Source organism: Pecten maximus, chromosome 6 (genome assembly GCF_902652985.1).
Source record: "Pecten maximus chromosome 6, xPecMax1.1, whole genome shotgun sequence".
NCBI classification, from domain to species: domain Eukaryota; kingdom Metazoa; phylum Mollusca; class Bivalvia; order Pectinida; family Pectinidae; genus Pecten; species Pecten maximus.
The window spans coordinates 10,416,837-10,444,687 of NC_047020.1; the positions used below are offsets into that span (position 1 = coordinate 10,416,837).

At 36.3% G+C, this 27,851-nt stretch overlaps 1 protein-coding gene across 4 annotated transcripts in view; it reads left to right on the forward strand.

Moving 5' to 3' along the window:
* The window catches only part of LOC117328933 (sushi domain-containing protein 2-like), a 38,984-nt gene extending 12,346 nt beyond the window's left edge, over nucleotides 1-26,638 (forward strand). The window contains exons 2-19 of one of the 4 annotated variants that reach the window (XM_033886561.1): nucleotides 513-640; nucleotides 1,163-1,495; nucleotides 2,048-2,149; nucleotides 3,663-3,828; nucleotides 4,069-4,326; nucleotides 9,207-9,379; nucleotides 10,095-10,261; nucleotides 10,688-10,969; nucleotides 11,312-11,583; nucleotides 12,066-12,203; nucleotides 13,230-13,424; nucleotides 15,041-15,183; nucleotides 16,928-17,054; nucleotides 17,630-17,863; nucleotides 17,981-18,166; nucleotides 21,970-22,113; nucleotides 23,668-23,688; nucleotides 24,576-24,673. In XM_033886561.1, the coding sequence (XP_033742452.1) occupies nucleotides 513-640; nucleotides 1,163-1,495; nucleotides 2,048-2,149; nucleotides 3,663-3,828; nucleotides 4,069-4,326; nucleotides 9,207-9,379; nucleotides 10,095-10,261; nucleotides 10,688-10,969; nucleotides 11,312-11,583; nucleotides 12,066-12,203; nucleotides 13,230-13,424; nucleotides 15,041-15,183; nucleotides 16,928-17,054; nucleotides 17,630-17,863; nucleotides 17,981-18,166; nucleotides 21,970-22,097 (3,032 nt within the window). In that variant the 3' untranslated portion in view covers nucleotides 22,098-22,113; nucleotides 23,668-23,688; nucleotides 24,576-24,673. Of the gene's footprint in view, nucleotides 1-512; nucleotides 641-1,162; nucleotides 1,496-2,047; nucleotides 2,150-3,662; nucleotides 3,829-4,068; nucleotides 4,327-9,206; nucleotides 9,380-10,094; nucleotides 10,262-10,687; nucleotides 10,970-11,311; nucleotides 11,584-12,065; nucleotides 12,204-13,229; nucleotides 13,425-15,040; nucleotides 15,184-16,927; nucleotides 17,055-17,629; nucleotides 17,864-17,980; nucleotides 18,167-21,969; nucleotides 22,114-23,667; nucleotides 23,689-24,575 lie in introns of all 4 variants that reach the window. The other 3 variants (XM_033886559.1, XM_033886563.1, XM_033886560.1) reach the window with 3 other exon arrangements.
* The last annotated feature ends 1,213 nt before the right edge of the window (nucleotides 26,639-27,851 follow it).

Consider the following 27,851-nt stretch of genomic DNA (forward strand, 5'->3'; position numbering starts at 1 on the left):
ATATTTAACAATACATGTGTACTACAATGGTCATTTAAATGACTATTAAATACGTATGAAACATAAACAATTGCATATTAAAACACGAACTACAAGTTGCACTCCCGGATGTCATTTTGATAAAGTCAGTGGTTATATCAAGGTCTGATGTCGCTATATGTTGGTGTAAATTATTTTAGTATGTTGCCATAATGTGAGATAGTAGAAAGCCATGTAATTGTAGGTGTCGAATGGTCAGCTGTTTTGCTACACGTTGCTGGCCTCAGTGTACATTTATTCGGAGAAAAAGAGGTTTTATTTATTATCTAGCAATTACATACACATACTTGATTACTGATAGAACCTTAGTGAGTAATTGTTAACTGGGATTTGAATGCCATTCTGATCGATTGTGATATTTATCATCATTTGAATACAATGAAAATAAGCCTTAATTTATCACAAGAACCACCAGCCATATATGTTATTTCAAGTCAGTGATGATGTTAATGGTTGTGAGTTGTGTCCACCAGGTCAGGGATCGTCATTCTACGACAAAGGTTCCGTAAGTTTAGACGCTACCGTCCACAAGAAGGCAAGGGTTGACCTACCACAGGGCAAACATTTTGCTTTCTACGGCGGCCAATACTCGAGCATATGGGTAAATACATTGATTACCATTCTGTGTGTGACGTGATCAAGTACCACTTAAATGTCTCAATAATATCGCCATAATATCGCCGGTTAATAACACCTTGTTTGAGTTATATCAGAAATTTCACCTTTGTATCCGATCATGTTGTGTTATCTAAATTTGTCCTTGCTCGAACTGTCACTGAAATAATCAAGATATTTTGTGGTGTTGATTTCAATTCTTTTGTTTTACATTGGTAACTCGTATTATTTGATTTAACTAGAATATTTGCAATTTCGTTCCAATAACGGTATGGATTATACCGATATCTATTATAATTTCCGCCAGTGTATCTGTGAGCTGGTTTTAGCATATGTATACGTTTTGCTTATTTTACACAGTTGTAACTTATAATTGTTCGATAGCGAGTTATAACATATCTATTGTTATCATATAGTGTATTATAGCTTACCAACACCAACACTGACATATGTATTTACTTAAAACCTCTTTTTTTCGAAATTTAAACCAGACTCTTTTATATTTCAGCTAACAACTGATGGTTTTTTATCTTTCGACGAGAGAGCAGAGTATTCCAATACCGACTTTAGCACCGGAGATGTTAGGCCGTCCTCTGACTACCCGATCATCGCACCTTTCTTTCACAGCGGTGAAGCACTGGACTCGCACAGCGGGGCTGGGACAATATACTACAGGACGCTCGACCCAAGTCAGGATAGCGCAGAACTCAATATGTTTGGTGTCAATATATCCAATGCTGTTGTAGGAATCAAAAACTTCCAGCCAACTGGAGGAATCATTGTCACATGGGATAATGTGGCGGATGCTATTGAAATCAGCAATGGATGTAACCCGTGCAAGGTAATGCAGTCGAGTCTACTGGTATGCTAAATCATTATTGAGAAAATCATGGCAACATTTCATGTTTGACATCGAAAAGAATCTAGACATGTTTGATGCTCGTGGATGTGCTGGTGGGTCCGTTGCCTGGTGGTTTCATTGATGTACCTGGTGGTCCGTTGATGTTCCAATGTGGTTCCGTTGAAGTGTCCGGATATTATCTAAACCCTGCAGAACACTTAATATCCTTCTCGTTTTATCAATTATAAATAAGACCTGTTTACATATCGCTCTTCTATTATCATTTTTGTCGTTTTATTGTAAATCAGTTTGCCTTTGGTGTAATTCTCTCGCCTATGTTGTACGACGGACACCTTGTCTAACCGTGGTAACCTCAAGGTTCATTTTTATGATGTATTACAAGCTATTAAGATGTATATTGATTACTTGCCTATAACTCCGAGATTTGAATGACGTAATATGTGCGTTATTTGAGATACTAGTAAAAACAATGTCTACAGAGACAGGATAACATAATGATATCTATTTTAGTTCCAATGAAATATTTTTCAGAGGAGCAGTTTTCAAGCTGCTATTTTAACAGACGAGAGAGCCTTTACTTTCGCCATCTTCAATTATGGACAAATGGATATAGATATAAGGAGGTATTATCAGGTATGTTGGTAATGACACTTCGTTTTATTCTTTACTCATGTTTTTGGAGAATGCATGTAATTTTACTTAATGTATTGGTTGACTTAGATGAAGTCTTCATTTTTAACACAGATATATGTATGTATAAATACGAACTGTTAGTTGTTGTTATTTTTTATGTATAAAAATGAGCTGTCATCAGGACATCAGGCAAAGCCTATATAAGTCTCCATATTTAACTTCGGTATGGTACTGTCACTGAAATTATCAAATAAACATATGCATGATACATATATAAGGTCTCTATGCCCCTACCAGACCATCTTCGCTAGCCAAGGCTTCTGATTACGTTACACTCCACGAACCCTTGGCAGATATAGGCGTCAGTTCTGGCCCTCTAGCGGTGATTCGAAATTACCACCCTTCACGCATGAAATTTTCGACCAATCAAAACAAGCGTTACCGATTTACTTCATCGGTGATGTTTACAAACACACGTCGAGGTTTGGTGTCATTTCGATGAGATATGTGGTCAATGACGTATATGAATTGATCAAACACTGCGAATGTTCCCCCAAAGATTGTGATTTTTGTATTAAGGTAAAATGCCATGACATAGTCGGCAATGTAGCTCTGTACTGGGTGCCGCATTTTTTGTTTACTGCGAAACCAAGCCAGAATGTAAAACGCGATTTGATTGGGTGCCCTGGGATTCCAGGGCGCGACGGTTTGAACACGACTATATCCGCCAAGGGTTCGTGGAGTGTAACGTAATCAGAAGCCTTGGCTAGCGAAGATGCTACCAGACACGATATACAAACATAACCTTTAATCAGATATTTTAACGTCAATAATGTACTCAGATATAAATTGTAATAAAATACATTTATTTCTTCATCACTTTCATGACATCCATTGTTTATATTAGAGTGGTTATGAGTAATGTTCAAGCCAATCACCTGATTAATCGTGGATAGTTAGGGTTGGATAGTAGACAGATTGAAGTGATAACGCTCAACAGTTTCTTCATCGAGGAGACAATTACATATTAGAGAATCTTTCAAATTGTTAAGAGGGCAGAGTTCAAATTGCTGACTGCATTTCTAAGTTGAAATATTATTTTATTTGTATTTCAACTGTCATCATTTGCACAAGTTTTTGTTGTAGTAGCGATTTTTTTCCATTTTTGAAAAGTAAATATTCAAATTGTGATAGAGAGAAAATAGCTACTATAAAACTTCTACTGTTCTACATATTGGGATATTGAAATATCTAGTATCTAGTATGGACGGTTCATTACACGAGTATTGCCCTAACCACACCCTTTTCTACCGTTACTATGATCTTTCTCCCTGTGTCTGATGTCTCTTAGTCTCACAGATATTCTACCCCATCTTCACGTGAATCACAGCTCTCAACAACAAGCACATGCATAAAAGGTAGTTATCTATACCCAATGCACTTAAATGAAATACTTCCCAGAAGTGTTGATCAGACACAATTACCAATGTTTTAATGCAATTTTGTTTGACAGAGTGGATTTAATGCTGGATATGGCGGTGGTTGGACAACAGCCGTGCCACAATCAGAGCTTAACCGCGCACAATCACTGAAAGGAAGTGACGTGCAAGGACGGTACTACTTCCGGGTCTGTGCGGATAGAATAATTAGAGGGGGATGCCGGGACAGAAATTTGCAAAGTAAATATTATTTTACATATTGAATGAATTTCTGAATACATAATATCTTTTTTTCCCCAGATAAATGCAAGGTATTGTGTATCATATAAGATAACTACATGTACTACATTAACATATTTCACAAGCAATGAAACATCGCTGTTTGGTTTTCTTTTCTTTCTTTTTTTAAACAAAAACACGTTTCATTATGTAATCATACCTGTATAACGTTGTGATTGTGATTAAATTCCCATTCTGTAGCTGACGGTGTTCCCCTGGAGATGTGGCCTAGTTTCGGCGGGATGTATGGCGGGCAGACGATAGAGATGTCGGGATCCTGCATTAACCCGGATGAGAGCATCTCGTGCTCTTTTGGCAATTCACAAGTGGTTTCTGACGGCATCTACATCAACTCTATGAAGACGAAATGTAGCGTGCCGAGACTTCTGGAGAGAGGACGTGTAACAGTCTCACTGAGACACGGCAACGGAAGAGTATATTCTGGGATAATAACGATAGGTTCGTACTCGGTACACCTCTATTGACCTCTATAGTAGAGAGTACGTACTCGGTACACCTCTATTGACCTCTATAGTAGAGAGTTCGAACTCGGTACACCTCTATTGACCTCTATAGTAGAGAGTACGTACTCGGTACACCTCTATTGACCTCTATAGTAGAGAGTTCTTACTCGGCACACCTCTATTGACCTCTATAGTAGAGAGTTCGTACTCGGTACACCTCTATAGTAGAGAGTACGTTCTCGGTACACCTCTATTGACCTCTATAGTAGAGAGTACGTACTCGGTACACCTCTATGATAGAGAGTTCGCACTCGGTACACCTCTATTGACCTCTATAGTAGAGAGTACGTACTCGGTACACCTCTATTGACCTCTATAGTAGAGAGTACGTACTCGGTACACCTCTATGATAGAGAGTTCGTACTCGGTACACCTCTATTGACCTCTATAGTAGAGAGTACGTACTCGGTACCCCTCTATTGACCTCTATAGTAGAGAGTAAGTACTCGGTACACCTCTATTGACCTCTATAGTAGAGAGTACGTACTCGGTACACCTCTATTTACCTCTATAGTAGAGAGTTCGTACTCGGTACACCTCTATAGTAGAGAGTACGTACTCGGTACACCTCTATTGACCTCTATAGTAGAGAGTACGTACTCGGTACACCTCTATAGTAGAGAGTACGTACTCGGTACACCTCTATTTACCTCTATAGTAGAGAGTTCGTACTCGGTACACCTCTATAGTAGAGAGTACGTACTCGGTACACCTCTATGATAGAGAGTACGTACTCGGTACACCTCTATTGACCTCTATAGTAGAGAGTACGTACTCGGTACACCTCTATTGACCTCTATAGTAGAGAGTACGTACTCGGTGCACCTCTATTTACCTCTATAGTAGAGAGTTCGTACTCGGTACACCTCTATGATAGAGAGTTCGTACTCGGTACACCTCTATTTACCTCTATAGTAGAGAGTACGTACTTGGTACACCTCTATTTACCTCTATAGTAAAGAGTTCGTACTCGGTACACCTCTATGATAGAGAGTTCGCACTCGGTACACCTCTATTGACCTCTATAGTAGAGAGTACGTACTCGGTACACCTCTATTGACCTCTATAGTAGAGAGTTCGTACTCGGTACACCTCTATAGTAGAGAGTACGTACTCGGTACACCTCTATAGTAGAGAGTACGTTCTCGGTACACCTCTATTGACCTCTATAGTAGAGAGTACGTACTCGGTACACCTCTATGATAGAGAGTTCGCACTCGGTACACCTCTATTGACCTCTATAGTAGAGAGTACGTACTCGGTACACCTCTATAGTAGAGAGTACGTACTCGGTACACCTCTATTTACCTCTATAGTAGAGAGTTCGTACTCGGTACACCTCTATAGTAGAGAGTACGTACTCGGTACACCTCTATGATAGAGAGTTCGCACTCGGTACACCTCTATTGACCTCTATAGTAGAGAGTACGTACTCGGTACACCTCTATAGTAGAGAGTACGTACTCGGTACACCTCTATAGTAGAGAGTACGTACTCGGTACACCTCTATTGACCTCTATAGTAGAGAGTACGTACTCGGTACACCTCTATGATAGAGAGTTCGTTCTCGGTACACCTCTATTGACCTCTATAGTAGAGAGTACGTTCTCGGTACACCTCTATGATAGAGAGTTCGTACTCGGTACACCTCTATAGTAGAGAGTTCGTACTCGGTACACCTCTATTGACCTCTATAGTAGAGAGTACGTACTCGGTACACCTCTATTTACCTCTATAGTAGAGAGTACGTACTCGGTACACCTCTATTTACCTCTATAGTAGAGAGTTCGTACTCGGTACACCTCTATGATAGAGAGTTCGTACTCGGTACACCTCTATTTACCTCTATAGTAGAGAGTACGTACTTGGTACACCTCTATTTACCTCTATAGTAGAGAGTTCGTACTCGGTACACCTCTATAGTAGAGAGTACGTACTCGGTACACCTCTATGATAGAGAGTACGTACTCGGTACACCTCTATTGACCTCTATAGTAGAGAGTACGTACTCGGTACACCTCTATTTACCTCTATAGTAGAGAGTACGTACTCGGTACACCTCTATTTACCTCTATAGTAGAGAGTTCGTACTCGGTACACCTCTATGATAGAGAGTTCGTACTCGGTACGCCTCTATTTACCTCTATAGTAGAGAGTACGTACTTGGTACACCTCTATTTACCTCTATAGTAGAGAGTTCGTACTCGGTACACCTCTATGATAGAGAGTTCGCACTCGGTACACCTCTATTGACCTCTATAGTAGAGAGTACGTACTCGGTACACCTCTATTGACCTCTATAGTAGAGAGTTCGTACTCGGTACACCTCTATGATAGAGAGTTCGTACTCGGTACACCTCTATAGTAGAGAGTACGTACTCGGTACACCTCTATGATAGAGAGTTCGTTCTCGGTACACCTCTATTGACCTCTATAGTAGAGAGTACGTTCTCGGTACACCTCTATTGACCTCTATAGTAGAGAGTACGCACTCGGTACACCTCTATTGACCTCTATAGTAGAGAGTACGTACTCGGTACACCTCTATTGACCTCTATAGTAGAGAGTTCGAACTCGGTACACCTCTATAGTAGAGAGTACGTACTCGGTACCCCTCTATTGACCTCTATAGTAGAGAGTACGTACTCGGTACACCTCTATTGACCTCTATAGTAGAGAGTTCGAACTCGGTACCCCTCTATAGTAGAGAGTTCGTACTCGGTACACCTCTATTGACCTCTATAGTAGAGAGTACGTACTCGGTACACCTCTATTGACCTCTATAGTAGAGAGTTCGAACTCGGTACACCTCTATAGTAGAGAGTACGTACTCGGTACCCCTCTATTGACCTCTATAGTAGAGAGTACGTACTCGGTACACCTCTATTGACCTCTATAGTAGAGAGTACGTACTCGGTACACCTCTATTTACCTCTATAGTAGAGAGTTCGTACTCGGTACACCTCTATGATAGAGAGTTCGTACTCGGTACACCTCTATAGTAGAGAGTTCGTACTCGGTACACCTCTATGATAGAGAGTTCGTTCTCGGTACACCTCTATTGACCTCTATAGTAGAGAGTACGTTCTCGGTACACCTCTATGATAGAGAGTTCGTACTCGGTACACCTCTATAGTAGAGAGTACGTTCTCGGTACACCTCTATTGACCTCTATAGTAGAGAGTACGTTCTCGGTACACCTCTATTGACCTGTATAGTAGAGAGTACGTACTCGGTACACCTCTATTGACCTCTATAGTAGATACCACGCACTCGGTACACCTCTATTGACCTCTATAGTAGAGAGTACGTTCTCGGTACACCTCTATGATAGAGAGTTCGTACTCGGTACACCTCTATAGTAGAGAGTACGTTCTCGGTACACCTCTATTGACCTCTATAGTAGAGAGTACGTTCTCGGTACACCTCTATTGACCTCTATAGTAGAGAGTACGTACTCGGTACACCTCTATTGACCTCTATAGTAGATACCACGCACTCGGTACACCTCTATTGACCTCTATAGTAGAGAGTACGTACTCGGTACACCTCTATAGTAGAGAGTTCGTACTCGGTACACCTCTATGATAGAGAGTTCGTTCTCGGTACACCTCTATTGACCTCTATAGTAGAGAGTACGTTCTCGGTACACCTCTATGATAGAGAGTTCGTACTCGGTACACCTCTATAGTAGAGAGTACGTTCTCGGTACACCTCTATTGACCTCTATAGTAGAGAGTACGTACTCGGTACACCTCTATTGACCTCTATAGTAGAGAGTTCGTACTCGGTACACCTCTATTGACCTCTATAGTAGAGAGTTCGAACTCGGTACACATCTATTGACCTCTATAGTAGATACCACGCACTCGGTACACCTCTATTGACCTCTATAGTAGAGAGTTCGAACTCGGTACACATCTATAGTAGAGAGTTCTTACTCGGTACCCCTCTATTGACCTCTATAGTAGAGAGTACGTACTCGGTACACCTCTATGATAGAGAGTTCGCACTCGGCACACCTCTATTGACCTCTATAGTAGAGAGTACGTACTCGTTACACCTCTATTTACCTCTATAGTAGAGAGTTCGTACTCGGTACACCTCTATGCTAGAGAGTTCGCACTCGGTACACCTCTATTGACCTCTGTAGTAGAGAGTACGCACTCGGTACATCTCTATTGACCTCTATAGTAGAGAGTACGTACTCGGTACACCTCTATTGACCTCTATAGTAGAGAGTTCGTACTCGGTACACCTCTATTGACCTATATAGTAGAGAGTACGTACTCGGTACACCTCTATTGACCTCTATAGTAGATAGTATTTACCCGCTAAGGAACCATACTATCGCTTCAGATAGATTGTCTACAATAAGTATAGCAATCAAAACAATCCTACCAATATATAATTTCGAAATAGCTATGCTATTGGATTGTACATGTATTGCACACAAGTGAGTAGCACTTTTAAGTAAGACGTTATTCATAGTGAAAGCTGAAAATGCATACAAACTGCCTATTACAGTTGTTTCATCCCTGTAGAGATTATCTATACCAAATATTAAAACAATTATTTTAAAATTGCAGATATGTGATAGAAATAACACGGTTTATTTGCTGTCTTACAAAAATATCAAAAGATCTCATACATTATGGCAAAGTGTGTGGTATTCTATTTCCTCCTTATTCCTGCTGTTATGACTTGTATATGTTTTTGAGATCTGACCATTCCTGTCGTACGGTATTGTGTTACATTTTATCTGTGTGGTATTGTTTATTATTTGTGACCTTTTCTGTGTTCGATGGTTAACAGTAAGTCCCGGTAGGATGAAGGACCCACTCCATTCTATTGATACGCCCGGCTCAGGTTGGAATACCACAGACACAGCCACACTGTCGATGACCTGGGATTCAAGTCTTCTTTCAGAACAGCGAAATGCTAGGGTTACCATCAAACTCATTGGCTACAGAGAACGTGGTTCGAAGGTAGGTCTTTTATTCTAATGAAAATTATTATAGTGAGTATTCTCAATTGAAGTATAACCTCCTTTCTACCACAATAGATGGGTGTTATTCAACTCCCAAGGCATGAAATAATCATTATAAATGTTGAATAACAAACAATTTATACCAACACATGTAATAAACTCTAAATGGATTGACAAGGTGACCTGTGACCGGGACTATTCTTTAATTACTTGGTTCACGGAGTCCTTGAAATGATAACGCACAAGAAGTATTTTGCAGTTGTTTTCATCATTTTTTAAAAAATAATACTTTTTAAATAAATTTGTATCAACTTATTGCTTTGGAAATAATAAACATACTTATAAAAAAAACATGGATCATTTTGTTTTTATTTTGTAATGATTTTTAGTATTTCCATACATTTCTGAAATGGCCAGTTTTGCATATTGATTAGCCGCATTTCGCGTTTAACCATATCCTTACACCCCACCTGACATCGATGACACAATACAGGTAAATTCCTCCTCGGACTAGTTTTTCGATTGTTGTACACAGGTCACACACACTCACAGTTGTGGTATGTCTTTCACTCTCGTTAGTTAGTTTTCCAAAGTTACACAAAACACTCGCTAAAGCTTTTGAAAAATAATCAACGAGAGTGAAAGAAATACCATATACAACAACAATACGTTGTGTAACCTCTATATACTATTTAAGTGTTTTACCTGTATAGGCAGAATGGGTCGAGTTGGCTGTCTTGGGCTCAGGCCCAAACGCCATGAACAACGGAAGGTACACTTTTAACACACGTGACCACAGATGTTCGGGTGACTTGTGTGATGTGGAGACTGGTGTGGTGGAGGTACGGCTGGATGATCCTACAAGTGCCACATCCCATCTGTATGTATCCATTACACACATATTTACGGTTTAGAATATGTATTGATGAAAAATGTACAATATGGACTTTAGCTTCAATGCACCTGTATGAACCACGAAATCAATTAATTACTTTTGTATCGCTTTCTTAAAATTCATCAGTTTAAAAATACAATACTGATAACACTTACTAAAATATCCAATCTTTTTAAGTTATGATTGTTATTGTCGAAAAAAATAAGTTTGTCCATACGTTTATCCATATAAAAGGTGTGTGGATGTAATTTGTACATCATATTATATCATAGGTATGTCTGTTTCCAGAGGAAAGGTTATTTCCTTCCTGTAATAAGTTACTTTATACATGCAATTAAGACAGTTCATCATGAAAATTTAAAGTATCTCAATCACGTCTTGTAAAGGTATTTCTTGCTTTCTTTCTTGCAGTTTCCTGGTGAGTCGTGAACTACCCCTTGGATGGTTTGTCAACAACGACATGATTCAGAGATATGGTAATCATTGGCCCCACGACAAGTGTATGTTATGGTACAACAACGATAGACAGGATATGGCCTGGCTTCAGTCACTCCCTTACTGCCCCTGTAACCTGGGCCAGGCCCTTGTAGATATCGGCAGATTCCAAACCGACCCAGGATGTGATATGTTCAGAGGAAGCAAATGCACTTACCATATCGGAGCAATTCATTGTGTAAGAGCAGTGAAACCTACGTAAGTTTTCCCTTGTAGCTTTTCCATCGCTGCTTCCAAGTGTGTGATACAGATGCAAAGGAAACAGCTTAAATATGCTTACATTGTAAAGGGTAACTGCCTTGAATCATTGATATATATTGGCACATTGCAAAGTGAACTGCTTCGAGTCATTGTTAATCATTAGTACACAAGGGTTATTTTCGTACTGACCATCTTGTTTTCGGTTGTCATTTTGTGGTAGAAATAGAAGAAGAAAGCAGAACATGTAATTTTGACCATTACTTTATTCCGGCAATTACATTATTGCCGTTAGAATTACATATCAAAGAATATACATACATCCAATGCATTGTTTGGTAGGCCGCTAGGATCTGGGAACCAGTGTTGTTATGGGCCTGATGGTGCCCTGCGGTATGCCGCTGATACGTTCCAGGGTAGCACTCCGGACAGGAGTCATGCTTGGGGTGCTTTCCCGTACGGCCGGACAGACCTCGTGCCCAGCATGTCCCACTGGGTCAAGGACGTGGTGACCTTTTACTACTGTTGTCTGTGGACGAATTACGCTGACTGTGATTACTACATGGACCAGCGGGCCACTAGAGACTGTACTGGCTACTCACCGCCAAGAGCAGGTACGCCATTAAACCTTCTCTGGTGTAAAGTTGTATATTATATACATGTATTATGATATATCTAAGATTGTTTTATGCTGTAGTATTCGTTATAAAAATATCACTCAAGTTCATTTGAAAATATTAGAGTTGTCTCAAGGACATTTTTTGTGACGTCACAATGTGATTAGAGTTCTACTTGTAATCACAGGTCAGTTAAATGTGGAAATATTCTAAAATGTGATAGGAAATTTAAATGATCACATAACTTGCATTTTGCTATCGTGTCATATGACCATGTAGTAAAATAACGTGATATGATTACATCTGTACATGTATATAAAAATAGTGTAATTTATTGATTAAAAAGTAAACATCCTAGAGTCAACAAATAAACCGACAGAAATTTCTACAAAATAAAAATGAGAAATCGTGCTTCATTCAAACAGTGTAATCTATATAGCATAAAGCATATAACTGATTCGGAATAATTTCCTTACCAGCTGCCATATACGGACAGGGTCACGTGAGAACACTTGGAAATCGTTACTATCGTGTTTACGGTGCCGGTGACTTCATTCTCTTGGAAACTATGTCCAATGATGTATCTATTCAGGGAAGGTTTTCGAGACAATATCAAGGTGGGTCTTTGATATTCCTATGTAAACATTGGTTAGTTATTAATTATTGATATTTAAATGTTCCTCTTGTCTAAATATTCTGTGCATTGAATTAATCTTTGGTATTTTTTTACATTTACATGTACATATTTGTTCTTTCACATCTTATTATGTAGTTGATAATAGTTGTTTCCTTCTATGGTTGTGTAGTGGTGTTGAATCGTTTCTTTTTTATTTGTTGATGTGCATTTGTATGTTATAGTTTCCTTTGGTTTGTATATAATTGTTTCCTTCTATTGTTTCGTAATTGTATCTTATTATTCCCTTTTGTTTAATATTGCGTAGTTGTATATTTTTGTTCCCCTTTGTTTTTCTTTGTGTGTTGTATATTATTGTTCCTTTTTGTTTGTTAATGTATAATTGATCATAATTGTTCCCCTTTGTTTGTTGTTTTGTAGTTGTATATACTTGTTTTGTTTTATTGTTGTGTATAATTGTTCCCCTTTGTTTGTTGTTTTGTAGTTGTATATACTTGTTTTGTTTTGTTATTGTGTAATTGTATGTAATTGTTTCCTCATCTTGTTGTGTAATTGCTGAATTTATCTTTTGTCTAATTACAATGTATTTATTTTGTTATAATGTATTATAATTAACTCATCATTTGATATCATGATATAATGTGTATTTTGCATATTTTTGTATCTAACTATTATTTGTGATAATTGTTATAATAGACTATAACTTAACTTGTATTTGATATTATATTATATTGTGTAATGCTGTGTGGTTACATTCATCGTGCATAAAAGTGTGAAGTTGTGTGTAAAATATTTTAATAATTTTCACTGCACAGCTCTTTCACTGTCTAAAGCTTTGGGAAGTCTTACTAGTTATTTTTCGGTTTGCTCTGTATAAATATTAAGAACAACCATCTATACACTAGGAGCTTAAATATAACAGTGCTGTACACATCCATGGTGTACACATATACACATATAATTAATTTGTGTAAATGTTGGTTTTACCACATCTTCCCTTTTTATACAGACACGTCCTCCAAACAACAGACATCAACGACTTTGAACTCCTCCGTATTCCTGTCCAGCATAGGCGTATCATCAGGCAAGGAGATTGTAGAGATCAAACTTGACCGGAACAGCCCTCGACGCATGCTTAACGTCCTAGTCAACAACACTTTCCAGTTTTTTGACTCAGAACCCTTATATATGCAGCAGTTTTCAGGTAAGTTACCTGGTAAATCAAGGAGGTATTTAGAAAACATTGAGCCAGCTGATCTATTTTACTGTCATTTTATGTAAGATAGTTATGGCATTTTCCCCATGTTTTATACACACATTAGGTACCGGGGTCCTTACTTCTCTACATTTTACCTGAAAGGATAATCAGTGTTAAGAGTTACACTTCCCTATTAAATGCATTTGTGTTTACCTATAGTTTGCGTATGGTAGAATATAAAACATGTTTCTTTTATAATTGTCGTTTTATAATGTTATATATAGCAGGGTTGCCAACCTGTAAGTAGCCCAATGTTGGAAATATCTCACATTGGGCTCTTCTAATGTGTGAGACTTTTTGACGACGTCGCGGCGTTTTATTAAATGATTTAATGTTGTAGAAAAAACATGAGACATTAACAGATATTTGAGCCATTTATTTAATATGTCTTCTTGCTTAGAAATCTCCTCCTCTGGAGCAAGGTGGTAGTCAATAATTTCCTCAAGTGAATCCTTCTCCTCATCCTTGGTGACATCTAATCTAGTTGCCAGTTGTAGAACTAAAAGAACCAAATAAGTTTCAAATAGTTTGTGTAAGTTGATTATTGGTAGTTTTATTCGATAGTTCAGGGTTAAGATTATAAAATGTTTTGAAGCAATGGATAACTGTGCTATTTATTTATATTATGTAGACGTTTGAGATTTTTGGATTTAATTTCTAGTAGATAAAGTATTTCACCATACCACTTTCTGATGACATTTTAGCTCTATGGCTATGTACCAAAAAAAGCCATGTCAAAGAAGGATCATGCAGGGGAAGCTTTGCATTAATTTTGTCTGTCACTGCCATTTTTAGAATTTCACCACTGTCCTGCAAAATCAAAAATAAAATGCGATTACTTATGAATTATCTGTCAAAAGTTGAATATCTAACTGTAGTAAACATTTACCTGAAAAACCAACTCAATGCCAACTGACGAAATGTGGCGTTCTATATCATATACCGCGCTTGATCTGATCGAAAAGTTAGCTTTAAGCAACTTGCAGTAGGCATGCTCATTTCCGAAAACACTTTTCGAAATCCAATCGTGATTTTCCCCCATGCCTTTTAACTTGGTGAGCATACTGGACCAGATATCGATCTTTTCCTTTTAGGCGACGGCATATTTCACGAAATATCAAAGAGGTCGTTCCCTATTAAATGCATTTGTGTTTACCTATAATTTACGTTTGGCAGAATATAAAACATATTTTTTTGATAATTGTCGTTTTATAATGTTATATATAGGATACGAGTTCTTACATTCCCTATGTACCTAAAAAGTACGTAATTTTAAACATATTCATCACAGATACTTTCAAGCAAGGCTTATTAAAAAACACAATGTACACAAGGCTAATTATATATATATAAAAAAGCAAAGTACACAAGGCTTATTATATAAAAAAAAAAGTACACAAGGCTTATTCGGAAAAAAAATGATTAAATATTTCAAAATATTAATGATTGATATAATTTAAATAAATTTCGATTATTAACTGATATTGTGACGAGGAAAGACAAGTAAATCATCAATACTATTTTCCATGGTATTGGTAATTCGTGGTTTTCATTCTATACAGAGATGACCATTGTGAATTCGCCTAATACAGCTGGGAATATCAACTCGAATTTCACCGTTATTCTGAAGAACGGGATGGGTGTTCAAGTGGTGGCCGCTAATGGTATGCTGAATGTCTTGGTGATGGTTCCCTACACAATGAAGGTAAGCTTGCTTAGTGATTATGAATATCTAAACCTAACAAATACAGATAATAAAATTATCAGTGCGTAACAGATAATCGGCAAATTCAATGCCAGTTGAAAAATCTCAACTATACGCGTGGAAAATGATTTAAGTGAATTAGGTAGCGATAACACGTATGGAAATGGTTTTGTCGGGGGTCTGAAAGGCGGGGCAAAAGGGAACACTTGGAATATATTGCTATGAACGACTTCTTATCTTCCTCCAGAATTTGTCTAATTTGTCTTTGACTGACTTCACAGACTTCGCACTAGCTTCTTCTTGTACCTGTAGCTTAAGTCTCTGCAAAAAATCACCAATTTAGTGTTACCTCTGCCTAGTTGTGTGGTAGTATGTCCCTTTCTCAATTAAACAAACTACAGCTTCTAGGTCTTACCTTCCTCTGACGACCTATTATATCCAGTCATATCACCGCGATGACACATAGACTTGAGTGATTTCAGCCTATCTTCGTGTGGCATTCCTGACAGTCCTAGGGTCTGCTGAGTGGCTCTCATCTGTTCTTCCACCATTTCAATACGCTATATCGTCAGGAAGTACGATAGAGCTTGTGTAAAGAGTTTTGTACGGGTGTATAAAGGTCTGCGTTTTAGTACATACTTGGAGTTTACTTTCATGGCTTGTTAACAGTTTGCTGAAAAAGAAAACTCTTTGTATTTGTTCAAGTATCTGCCGATCAACTCATTTGTTAATTCTGGATCAGGATAATGCTTTTGTATATGAATATGCTTGCACTTCTTTGTGTGGATTCTTAGAAGCCAAGTTTTGCTCCAAAGCTTATTGAGGTCGGTCTGAAGTGTGATCTTATCGTTTTCTCCTTCATGATCTTCATGCGAGCAATATACTGATGAGTCCACTGTGTTAAACTATAGAAATGGAGGTTTTAACTATAGAAATCGAAGTGTTATACTATAGAAATGGAGATGTTATACTATAGATATAGTGATGTCATACTATAGAAATGGAGGTGTTATACTATAGAAATAGTGATGTCATACTATAGAAATGGAGGTGTTATACTATAGAAATGGAGGTGTTATACTATAGAACTGGAGGTGTTATACTATAGAAATGGAGGTGTTATACTATAGAAATGGAGGTGTTATACTATAGAAATGGAGGTGTTATACTATAGAAATGGAGGTGTTATACAATAGAACTGGAGGTGTTATACTATAGAAATGGAGGTGTTATACTATAGAAATGGAGGTGTTATACTATAGAAATGGAGGTGTTATACTATAGAACTGGAGGTGTTATACTATAGAAATGGAGGTGTTATACTATAGAAATGGAGGTTGTTATACTATAGAAATGGAGGTGTTAAATAACAGAAATGTAGATGCTAAATTATAGAAAGTGCGGTGTTTAACTATTAAAAGCAAGGTGTTTTTGTATAGAAAGGGAGACGTATTACAATAGAAAGGAAGGTGTTTTACTATAGAGAGGGACCTGGTAAATTATAGGGATGTGGAATATCCCCATAAGTCTATTGCTGTCACATAAATGCATTCAGACATTACTTCCAATACTATCAACAACATATATTCATATATAATTTGTTGTAAACGCTTCAGAAATTAGTTAACATGACAACTATCCCATTCAATTTTTGTAGTCAATAAGATCCTTGTGAAATGAAAAAAAACCAAATGTCCCGGTTGCTAGCACTTTAAACGTTACGATTTTCTTAACTTCTGTACAGGGTCAGGTTCATGGACTTCTGGGAAAGTGGAATGACAACGGCACGGACGATTTTACGTCCAGGAGTACTAACCAGATCGTAACATCAACAGACAACCCGACATTCTACAACCAGTTCACGTATTCCTGTATGTATTATACGTGTAGTTCAAATAATTCTGACCTGTCAGCTGAAGTATGCTTTAGGTAGCGGATGATAGTCAGAATTCCTTTCTATATCGAAATACGAAATTTAGCCGCCCCAGCCTGACGTCGACCGGCTGTCATATACACGTTAAAAATGGTCTTTTCAAGACGGCGGGCTAAGATGATCAAAGAAGTTAGTAGTTTGTGTTAAGCAATTAAAACGTTTATCCTAAAAAAACATTCCCTAACGGGTACACGACTGTGAAAATGCTAACATACGTCAATCAAAAGGAGATATATTCGACAAAACAAGAAATTCATACTATTATCCTCTACTATAAGTGTATTAAAGCTGATATGTTGAAAAAATTATTCGGAAAAGGTGGATTTGTATACGGTGTTTATTCGTATGCAACACGTATTTAAAAGCATGTTAGTTTCTTTCTGTATAACTATCTTCTTTATGTATCACTTATAAAAAGAAGGAAAACATTTTTTGTTCAGATGCAAGTTTGAAAATGATAGTGTGAATGCTGCCGACTTCATTGTGCTTTACTTTATCATGTCCTCATTGTAGGGAGTGTGAATGATTCTACAGACTCAATCCTACCTCACTACGTTTCTCCGAAAACTCCGTCCGACCTTACGAACAACGTGCCGTTCCCTATGACACCTTCGTTAATGCACAGCGTGTGCTTTACACAAAAAGATTGCCAATTTGACTATCAACATCTCAACAAAAGGGCACAAGCCACACAAACGAGAATGTCTGCTGAATGGTTCGCAGAGGTACAATCACTAGTAACACCCGGTAAGTTTGGAAAGCTTAATCGTTATCTTGTAAACATCTGATAATACATGCTAATATATCAACGAATCAATATAGTTGTTCTCCTTATGTTGACCATTGCTGTTGTTTCCTTTTCAGTGCGATCGTGCGGACTGTTGAACGTGCCCCGTAGTACAAAGAGTAACTTCAACTACAGCCTGGGCAGCATGGTGACTGTGACTGGCTGTAGAACAGGTCAGCTACAGGGAGACTCAGCGTACACCTGTGAGGCAACGTCCAACATTACTCAGACCTGGAGTCCATCCGTCTCCGCTGTCTGTGCAAGTAAGTCACACAATCGCCAATTAGACAACGTTCAAAATGTATGAACACTATGGGGTGTATGACCAAAGCAATCGTGTACACATCTTTGGTAATGTTTCTTTTTATACACACTGTCCTCTGTACAATATAGAAATTACCTAAATATAAAATCCTTAAGAAATGAGATTTACATTGAAACAGAATTAAATGAAAGTAATAGTATCTGTGTAACTGAAACACACCTTACACCTGAAATACCAGATTCTGAAATAAAAAAATCCATCTTACTCTTTTTCTCTTTTAGCAAATCTGAATATCTAAATATATAAATGTACTTTATATCAATATCTACTACTTCTGAAAATACTGAACCTAAAGCTATACAGGCTTTAAAACAACAGTTATATCTTCTGAACGCCAAAAAACCTGCTTGACAAGATAATATGATTCCCATGATAATCAAACAATTACATCCATCATTTTTCCTCTAACTCTTCTATTATAATTACATTATTACATATAACAGAATTGCAAAACACCAGTATGGCTTTACGCCTTAAGTTTCAACTGTTAATCAATTATATATTTATCATGCCATTATTAATTGTATTTTACCTAGATCAAAATAAATAAATCAAATTTATATCCTGTGACATACGAAAGGCTTTTGATTGAGTTTTGCATAATGAAATGCTCTACAAACTGGAATCATATGGTGTTAAAGGTAATCAAATATCTTTAAGTGTTTTCATTTTTATCAAATAGAAAACAGAGTTCTATTTCATTTTTATCAAATAGAAAACAGAGTTCTAACTGAAGTTTATGCATCAACCTTTGACCCTGTTTAAGCAGGACCTCCACAAGGCTCGGTCCTAGGTCCATTTTTGGATCTGATATATATTAACGATAGTATTGATTGTGTTTCCAGTAAAATTACATTATATGCAGAAGACACTTCTCTCTATGATGCATGTGATGATAATTCCATTGAATTGAAACAAAATCATTCAAATTATTAATATTAGGGGTAAGGCTACAAAATCAGACATCAAATTAGCAAGAATCATCCTATCATTTTTTTTTAAGATGGACTGATAATTGAAAACAATGCGGGTGATCTTACACTTAGTGAGGATGTTAGATGGAACCAACACATGTCTAGAGTATATAAAAAATCATTTTACAAAAATAAATAGAAGTTGTTAAAAATCCTTAGGTACTATCTATACTACATAAGACCAAGTTTAAATATATTATAATCAAAGAATTACAAAGAATAATTACAGGTCTACGCAGAGGAACATACCACATTATAAATAATACAAGGAATTATAATGGGCAACTTTGAGCTACAGAAGAAATAAACATGAACTTATTTCGATGCATAGAATAATGAACAATGAAACTCCACATTACCAAAGTCTGCAACAACTGATTTTTTAAAATTTTGTGGCAGTCGTGACACGAATTATATTATAAGTTAAGATCATTTAAATCCTAAATGTGTGAATACAACCGGTCTTTTGAAACTGCTTAACATTATTTTTCAGAATGTAATATGATTATATCCGCCACACTTTCCAACAAAATTTCAATCCTTACACTCATAATCTGTCTATATATAAATGTTCTATCACATGGTTGTAATAGTTGTAATGACATACCGAATAGAGAAATATCATCACGTGTGTTAAGCTTTATATTGCAATCAAATAGATTTCATTGATATCAATATAACGATTCTGACTTACTCTTGTAAATCTTGTAAATCATGTGCATTTTATATCATTATCAAGCTATCTACTGAGTTATGTCCCCTGGCCCCGCTTGTATAAAGAAATCTCAAGTTGAGATTTTCTCAAGTTGAAATTTCCTTAATTGAGATTTCCTCAAGTGTGACTTGTATAAAAATTCCTCAAAGAACTTGAGGTCGTCCTTAGCTGAGGAAAAGTTGAGATGTTTTTGCGATGATGTTAGTCCAACTGAGAACTCTTTTTTGAATTTAGGTAAATAACTCGTCCGTAATTACGGTAAACAGCGCGATTGTTTTCCCGTAAAACGTCAAGTCGCGAGTTAAGGTGAAGGTAAGTCTACTTTTGTCGTCTGCGTTAACCTAAATAACCACCAACAATGTCTGCTTTCAATAGTAAGAAAGCGAGAGTGCCAATTGGACAGAGGGTAAGAAAGTGGTACTTATGTAGAGTGTGCAAGAGAGGGAGGGTGTTTTGATCAGTAAATTGGTCTGTATGCGGGGGAAATACGGGTATATCTGTTAAAACCAAAGAGAAAAAAGGGAGGAGGTTGCCGCTGCTGTAAATGCGTAAGTACAATACATTATTAATTTAATGAGGTACATAATTTACCGATGTGTACGTGTAACACTTGCATCAATATCGATATCATATTTCTACATGTACGTTGTACGCGTATCTTCTGTGGGCCCTACTCGTATGTGGTCACATATATATATCTATATTAACCTCTGTTTACTGCCATTGCAAAATTCGTTTACTACAGTCAGTAGGCTAGGTATTTTGAAACTATTTCATAAACTCAAGTGTTCAGTTGTTTGCCAAAAGTCATGTATTGTCGCTTAATTTCGTTAATTATTTGAATTTTTTAAAAGAATCAATACCAGGTGATAAAAAGGCCTACCACAGGGGCTTGGCATGATTTTCCAAATGATAGTCCATATATATATATATATATATGTGTTATAGACACTGTAGTTTATATATTTCTTATCATTGTATATTTAAAGCAGCTTGAATTTAAAAAAAATGAAATAAAGCATCAGTATCTGAACTGTTTTAGAATGTCAAAATAATTGAATGAATATTTCAGCAAAAGTCCAAATCATGCTTTATATTTTATGTTTTAGATCAGATACAACTTCACTAATATTGTAAGTTTATTTTCTGAATTGTGTATTGCAATGCACGTCAAATAATTTCTGTATAAACCAATGTTTACAAGGAATTTTATTAGCTTGGTGGCATTATTTTGGACGTGACAGTTTGTGATTTTGCTTGATTTTTTTATGCACGTCGCATAATGAGCTTCGGGTTCACTTTTACATTAAAATATTAGCCGGATGTTGTCGTCATGAAAAATGCGAATAAAAGTTTGCCTGCTATCCTGGAGAAATCTGCCTTCACCCTTGATGCTTCGGCCCCGGATGGCATACGAATGTACCCTATTGCCAAACCTGCGATTGCTGAACACACAGCATATACTGTTCTGGAAACTTAGCTTTCGGATATTCCAATTGAATCGCCGATCAATTTAAAGAAAGATCCCGTATAGAGAAATCGGAGGGTAAAAAGCACTTGCCGCAGCGGTGATAGGGACTGATTCCTCCTTGTTGGCCTTGCAATAGCTGTGTATATCTAGTGATGTATACCAATGTATCAGGCGAAAACCTGAAACGACTAAAAGTTTCCTCACTTGACATTCCTCCGAGACTTACTCTGGGCAAAAACGATTTCTCCTTTTTTGTCTTCTTCCGCGTTTCAATCGACCTAAATTCGCCATCTTTGAGGTTACTCTGTAGCTACCTCAAATATTTGAGGAAAACCTCAAATTTATTTGAGGAAAACTGCATATTTTACCTTTGAACAAGTCTCAGGATTTGAGGAAAAACTCAAAATTTGAAGTAAGTTGAGTTTGAGGAATGGTTTTACAAGCCATTTTGAGGAATCTCATGTTATTTGAGGAAATCCTCAGATTTGAGGAAATCTCAACACTTAAGAAGTTTTATACAAGCGGGGCCTGCTGGACTACAATGATGAAATGTTAAAAAGACAACTTGTTTTCTGTTATAGACATTCCTTTGGATGAGGCTGATATCGGAATGATTGTTGGTATTGTCGTGGCTATCGTAGTGGTTCTGGCGGTAGCAGTCTTCATCGCTATCATTCTCAGGCGCCGAAGCCGTAAAGACAAGAGGTAGGGCAGCATTACTTCAGGTATATATCGCGTGTCTTTGACAAAAATATATAATGTATATTTACAAACTCATATCATTAGCTAGAGCTTACTATACCAATACTCTGGAAGTCTCCATATGTACATATGCAAATGTAAAAAAGAAAGAGCCTAATTTACAATTTGATTTGTCATAGTTTATCCCATAACTACGCTTGTTTCATTCCAATTACCTTTATTGCGAATTTCTTTTCCCAAACACACAAATATGAAATTCCATTTTGGAACACTTGTCTCCTTTCAGTAAACTGATAGGCCTAGAGAGCTGGCATGTAAAACACACAAACACACGTGGAATAAACACATTCCTCAGCACTCCAGTTTGGTTTCCGAAATATTTGTTGAAATGCATCGTATCTTCAATGAATTAATCTCGGGCTGAAATTTTAGGCATCATTATGAACAATGATAGCATACCTACAAAGTCCAGGAAAGGTCCAATAATTGAATCTGACCGCGATAAGTCTAGTATTCAGCTGTGACGTTCGACTTCGCTGTGTCGTCTTTGAATATTTGCACAGAGTCATTTAAACAAGTGTTCTACTTATAAAACACCCAAACACAGTGGTTGGCTGATGAATATACAAATATATGACGTTTGACAATAGTCGTCTATCGAAAAATTATAATTCAATTCCCTTCATTAGGAAATATATTTTGTCGCGTAATGATTCGGCTCACAGAATTAGGTTGCTACGTTGGGAGAATTTGAACAGGACAACTCCGTACTTTGAAGGTAAAAAAGCTATGGATAGACATGGTCCTCAAGGGTGACAGTTGTTTTTCATGTTTAGCTAACTCGAGTTATTGTTAATTTTCAAATTAAGAAAAGGCGCTCGCTAAAAATCGTCTTTAATAAATTTGAAAATTAGCTATCTCCAGTTAGATAAACATGATAAACAACCGTCTCTTATTGGTAAACCTCTGAATATACATATATAAATGCAAAGTGCTGTCGAACTGTTGATACTTGGTCATATAATCAAATCACTCTTACTCTAGTGGATGAGTGTCTTGACAGTACATGTCGACTCGACATAGCCTTTGATACATGTACCCATGGTTATATCCGGATAGTATGTCTAAAGATTAACCTTTTATTATGTTTGGTGTATGAAATGATAAGCTTAATAAACCATGAGGAGGCCTTTATGAACATTTACCGACTGCTCACATGGCTAGAGATGAAATTTTGTCACGTTTTTTAGGAAAATCATATTTGATTGCTAAAAACCAGCAAATTATGCATCAGTCTTTGTTGCTTTCATCTTCTATACTTTAGATTGATTTAGATATAATATTTGATCAAAGTTTACCTTTTGAGACCATAATGAGATGCTCTTAACTCTCTATATTCTGTCATTGACCACTCATAACGGATATATAGGATGACATTTATAATCAATGCTATGTGATTTCCAAAACCCTAAAGCCTTTCAAAATGGAGAACATGACGATGCTTCTGTATATCAATAAGTTAACAAAAAAGAACTGAATTGTTGCACTAGACGTCACCAATATTTGTCTTGCTTTAGTCAAAGTGTACCGGACGAAGGGTGAGTAGGATTCCCGCCCTATATGTTATTCCGCTTAGAGGCTATGCGGTAGTACCCTGGTGCTGGGTTGTCCCTTTACCATCTGTATCTCGCTGTGTCTCAAATAATACTTAATCATATAAAACATATAGCCATGTATGTACATGTTCAGAATGATATAACGGTATCACATTGTTAATTATGCCTATAAGTTATGTTTATTAAATATTATTAAATATATTATTTGCATGGCCATATGAATGTGATATTCGAGTAAAATATTGGTTTGCATGAAGCAAGTTATTGGTGCTTTGATTATATTACGTATGCTATTTTTTTTTTTTTTTTTTTTGTTATATTTTCTTACTGGTGTACAATTTGTAGATTTACGTACATTATTATTGTTTTGCATATTCAGACACATACAGACCATTGCGAATTATGTCAATGAGAATACAATTTGATCATAACATTGTTATGTATATCGATTGGTTTATTTTCTATTTTCTATTTAAGTCATATAATGAGAGTAAACTTTTCATAACAATTTTTCAATAATATTAAAAGAAATATTGATAGCTATAATTGATTTGATAGTACCCTTTCACCTCCAGTCCACGCTGAATTCATGTTGCTATATATACCAAACATGAATTGCACTCTGACTACCTATAATGTACTCTTGTTACTGCCAAATACCCGTGTTTCCCCATATTTATCCCTTGAGTGAACAATACATACGTTTATTGCTGCAATACACCAACTATTTTGTGCTTGTTTCTTTATTTTTGTTAATATGAATATGAAACTATCATCAAGTTCCGTGTATGTATTTAAACTTGTATTTAATCATTTTACCCCTTAAGATGTATTGATTAATGAAGCCAATTCTTTTTCGTGTGATTTAGAGGGAACTTCTCAGAAGACAGAAATAACCCTGTCTCATCTGGGGAATATGACGCACATTATTCAAAGGTAAATCGAAGAGAGGAAGTTGACGTACCGAGGAAGAAAGACAGGAAGAGCAAGGATTTGGACATGTAACCACACCACAAACCAAACTACACTTGTGAAATAAAATTACGGATTGAATGGAATGAAACGAATTGAGATGATGTCGGCAGCGGAAAGGAGGATACGGTTATACGGTTGTGTGACCGGAAGAAGAACATTCGTTTTTGAATTCTGTCATATTGGAAATCAGAATTCGCTTAATGATAAGTAAACGCATGTGGTTCTTTGCTCATTTTTCTTATCTTAAACAAGTGTACTGGAACGAAGACGGACATGGTTTACTGCTCCAGACCGCAATGATTCTTCTTTGTCAATGTACCAGAATGCTTTCGATCAATTATATTAATAGCAATGTATCATTAGTTATTTCGTCAACATATTTGATTATAGAAAATTATAATATCAAAGTTCAAGTAAATTTATCTTTTCGATCCCATGATATCAATTCTTTGTTTATTAATTATCAATGTTCTGCGTTAAAATCTTTCCGCATTACTAATGCCTAGTAATAACGAACATTTTGTTTTTAATTATAGGGATTAGAACATTCTCATGTAGGTAAAGCAGTTGATTTTAATTGGTTCGAAGTCGATTCAGTAAGTAAAAAGTATTTAGAATAACGCCAACTAAACTGATACTTATTTTTATATGGAGCGCAATCTGCCTTAAACAACGTCAGATTTTCTAGCATTTTGAATGTCTTCAATGCTGTTCTATTTATCATGTTCATCAATTTTCAATCATTATCATTTTGTTTGGTCTGACTTACTCGATGAAATTTCCTGTTATACATCACTGATTATATACTGTTAACTGTATAGTTTAGTATAGTCAATGTTTGTTGCAGTGTGCTCCATTATGTTGTTCGCGAGTGTGCGTTTCTCATTTTTGAACAAAGACTAACAGACTGCAAGTGCCTCCATCCTCTAGATTATCGCACATATACAATGATCATCGATACCACTCTGAACACTTGTATACATTGTATACGATATGTGGAATTCCATAAAACAACTGTATGCTTTACACCATAAGTAATTATATGCCTTCTATTTATGTAAATGCATGTACGGTCATACTTTTTTAAGCTTGTAAATGTTGTAGACCCACTAGATTTTATATAACACAACAAATTACTGAATGCTATAAGATACGACTGTTTGTTATCATATCTAGGCAGCATATTGTATATCGGAGTATACGTATATTTCAATAATGTTATTGTACCTGACCTGTATTCAGCTCTGTGTGTGGAAAGATAATTACAATGTACGCCAGGTTAGCTGTCTGTGTATAAAATTCGTAAATACTTACATATAAAAATTAAAAGCGAGTTTAAAATGTTTTGATAGAACGTCTTCTAATATTTTGATATCAACTTTTCGCGATAGGCATGCAATATTTTTTCATTAGAAAAGCGTGTGTCCACTTAAATTTTGTTACACGTTTTATTCACTGATGTTCCATTTGCGTATAAATTGTATTTCCAGCTTTGAAAGTTCGCTACTGTCGTATCCAGTGTGTAACTGTGTGAAAACGATGTGAAATTACGTACGTGTTTGGTTATGTGTCAACGTCACGTACGCGTTTGGTTATGTGTCAACGTCAAGGACGTGTTTGGTTATGTGTCAACGTCACGTGTGCGTTTGGTTGCGTGGCAGCGTCATGTACGAGTTTGGTTATGTGTCAACGTCATGTACGTGTTTTGTTATGTGTCAATGTCATGTACGTGTTTGGTTATGTTTTAGAAGCGTATTTTTACTGAAGTACTGTTAAATATATAGACTATTAAAGCGAATTTTCTTACATCATTTTATATCTATATATTTATGTGTATATTTTGGTTTGTATCGAGACGTTCGCTTCATTACCTATAAAGCATACCATGAGGTTTTACATTTGTAATTAAAAAGGACAATTGCCATTCAATATTGGAAATAAAGTAAAGATGACGTCGTTTTTTGTTGTTGTTAATACATGAACGTGACTATCTGTAGATATCGTAGCCCCTTACACTACTATATGTACTCTTTACTTACAGTTAATGAGCTAATCAAACATTAATAGCAATATACAATTCAAGACATCATTGTGTCATTGTCATGATCGATCAGTTTTATTTATATAATGTACCCCATGTTCATAAAACTGGACTATTATAGAGGGACTGGAGTCGTCTTTGATAAAGTGACGTACACTAAATCTTTGATCAATTCCCAGACGTTATTTAAGTAAAGGGGCGTAACGATCTTATAACAATGTACATATAGATCAATTTGTTTATTTAAGTGTCATATATCACAATTACATTGTACAAGTATATAGTTACAAAGTATAAAACATAGTTTAATATCGAGGATAAGTCATTTTAACTATGATAAGATATAAAAAGTGGATATTCTGAAAAAGAACTGTTACAATAATATATATAGATAAATAAAACCAATCACAAAATCACAAATTCCAATCTAAAGAGCAGGTGATTGGGACAGCCCCTACTTACCAAACTATCTGAAATCATACTGTCATATACATAATGACTAAAAGACAATTATTGCATAAAAACACATTATGTCTTTTAAAGTAGTATTGGATAAAATAAATAAATAAGCATAATAAATATATATAAGTATGGATAAAAATAAAAGTTTCTTGTTAACTGCATAGTTGTGAAATTTAGTTTCCCAAGGGTTGGGGAAAGCCCTACCAGCGAGGTGTGCTAAGTTCACTCTAAGCTAGATACAATTAACTAATCAACTACCATACTTAAATTAACTTACAAGTTAAAGAAAATGTAATTATATGTGATATTCAGCCTAACATAGCTTACAAGACACTGTTTAAAATTATCATTCACATAGGCTGCTACGTCTTCTGTACATGTTATATAAATGACTTGCAAGTGGAATTTGTAATTCCTCGTTGGACATTAAAAACTTAAATTTGTCGGTGTTATCAAAACTGCTAGAATCGTTTCTGATATCAATCGCTTCATTAGACAAGGATGGTCTGATGTCATTATATACATTACACTCAATTAAAACGTGTTGTTCATCCTCTATGCAATTATTTACATTTGTACATATCTTAAAAAGACGATCCTCTAATGGAATCACAGGTTTGGCGTATCTGCCAGTTTCCACTGCTAGAGGTAGAGAGTCACATCTAAG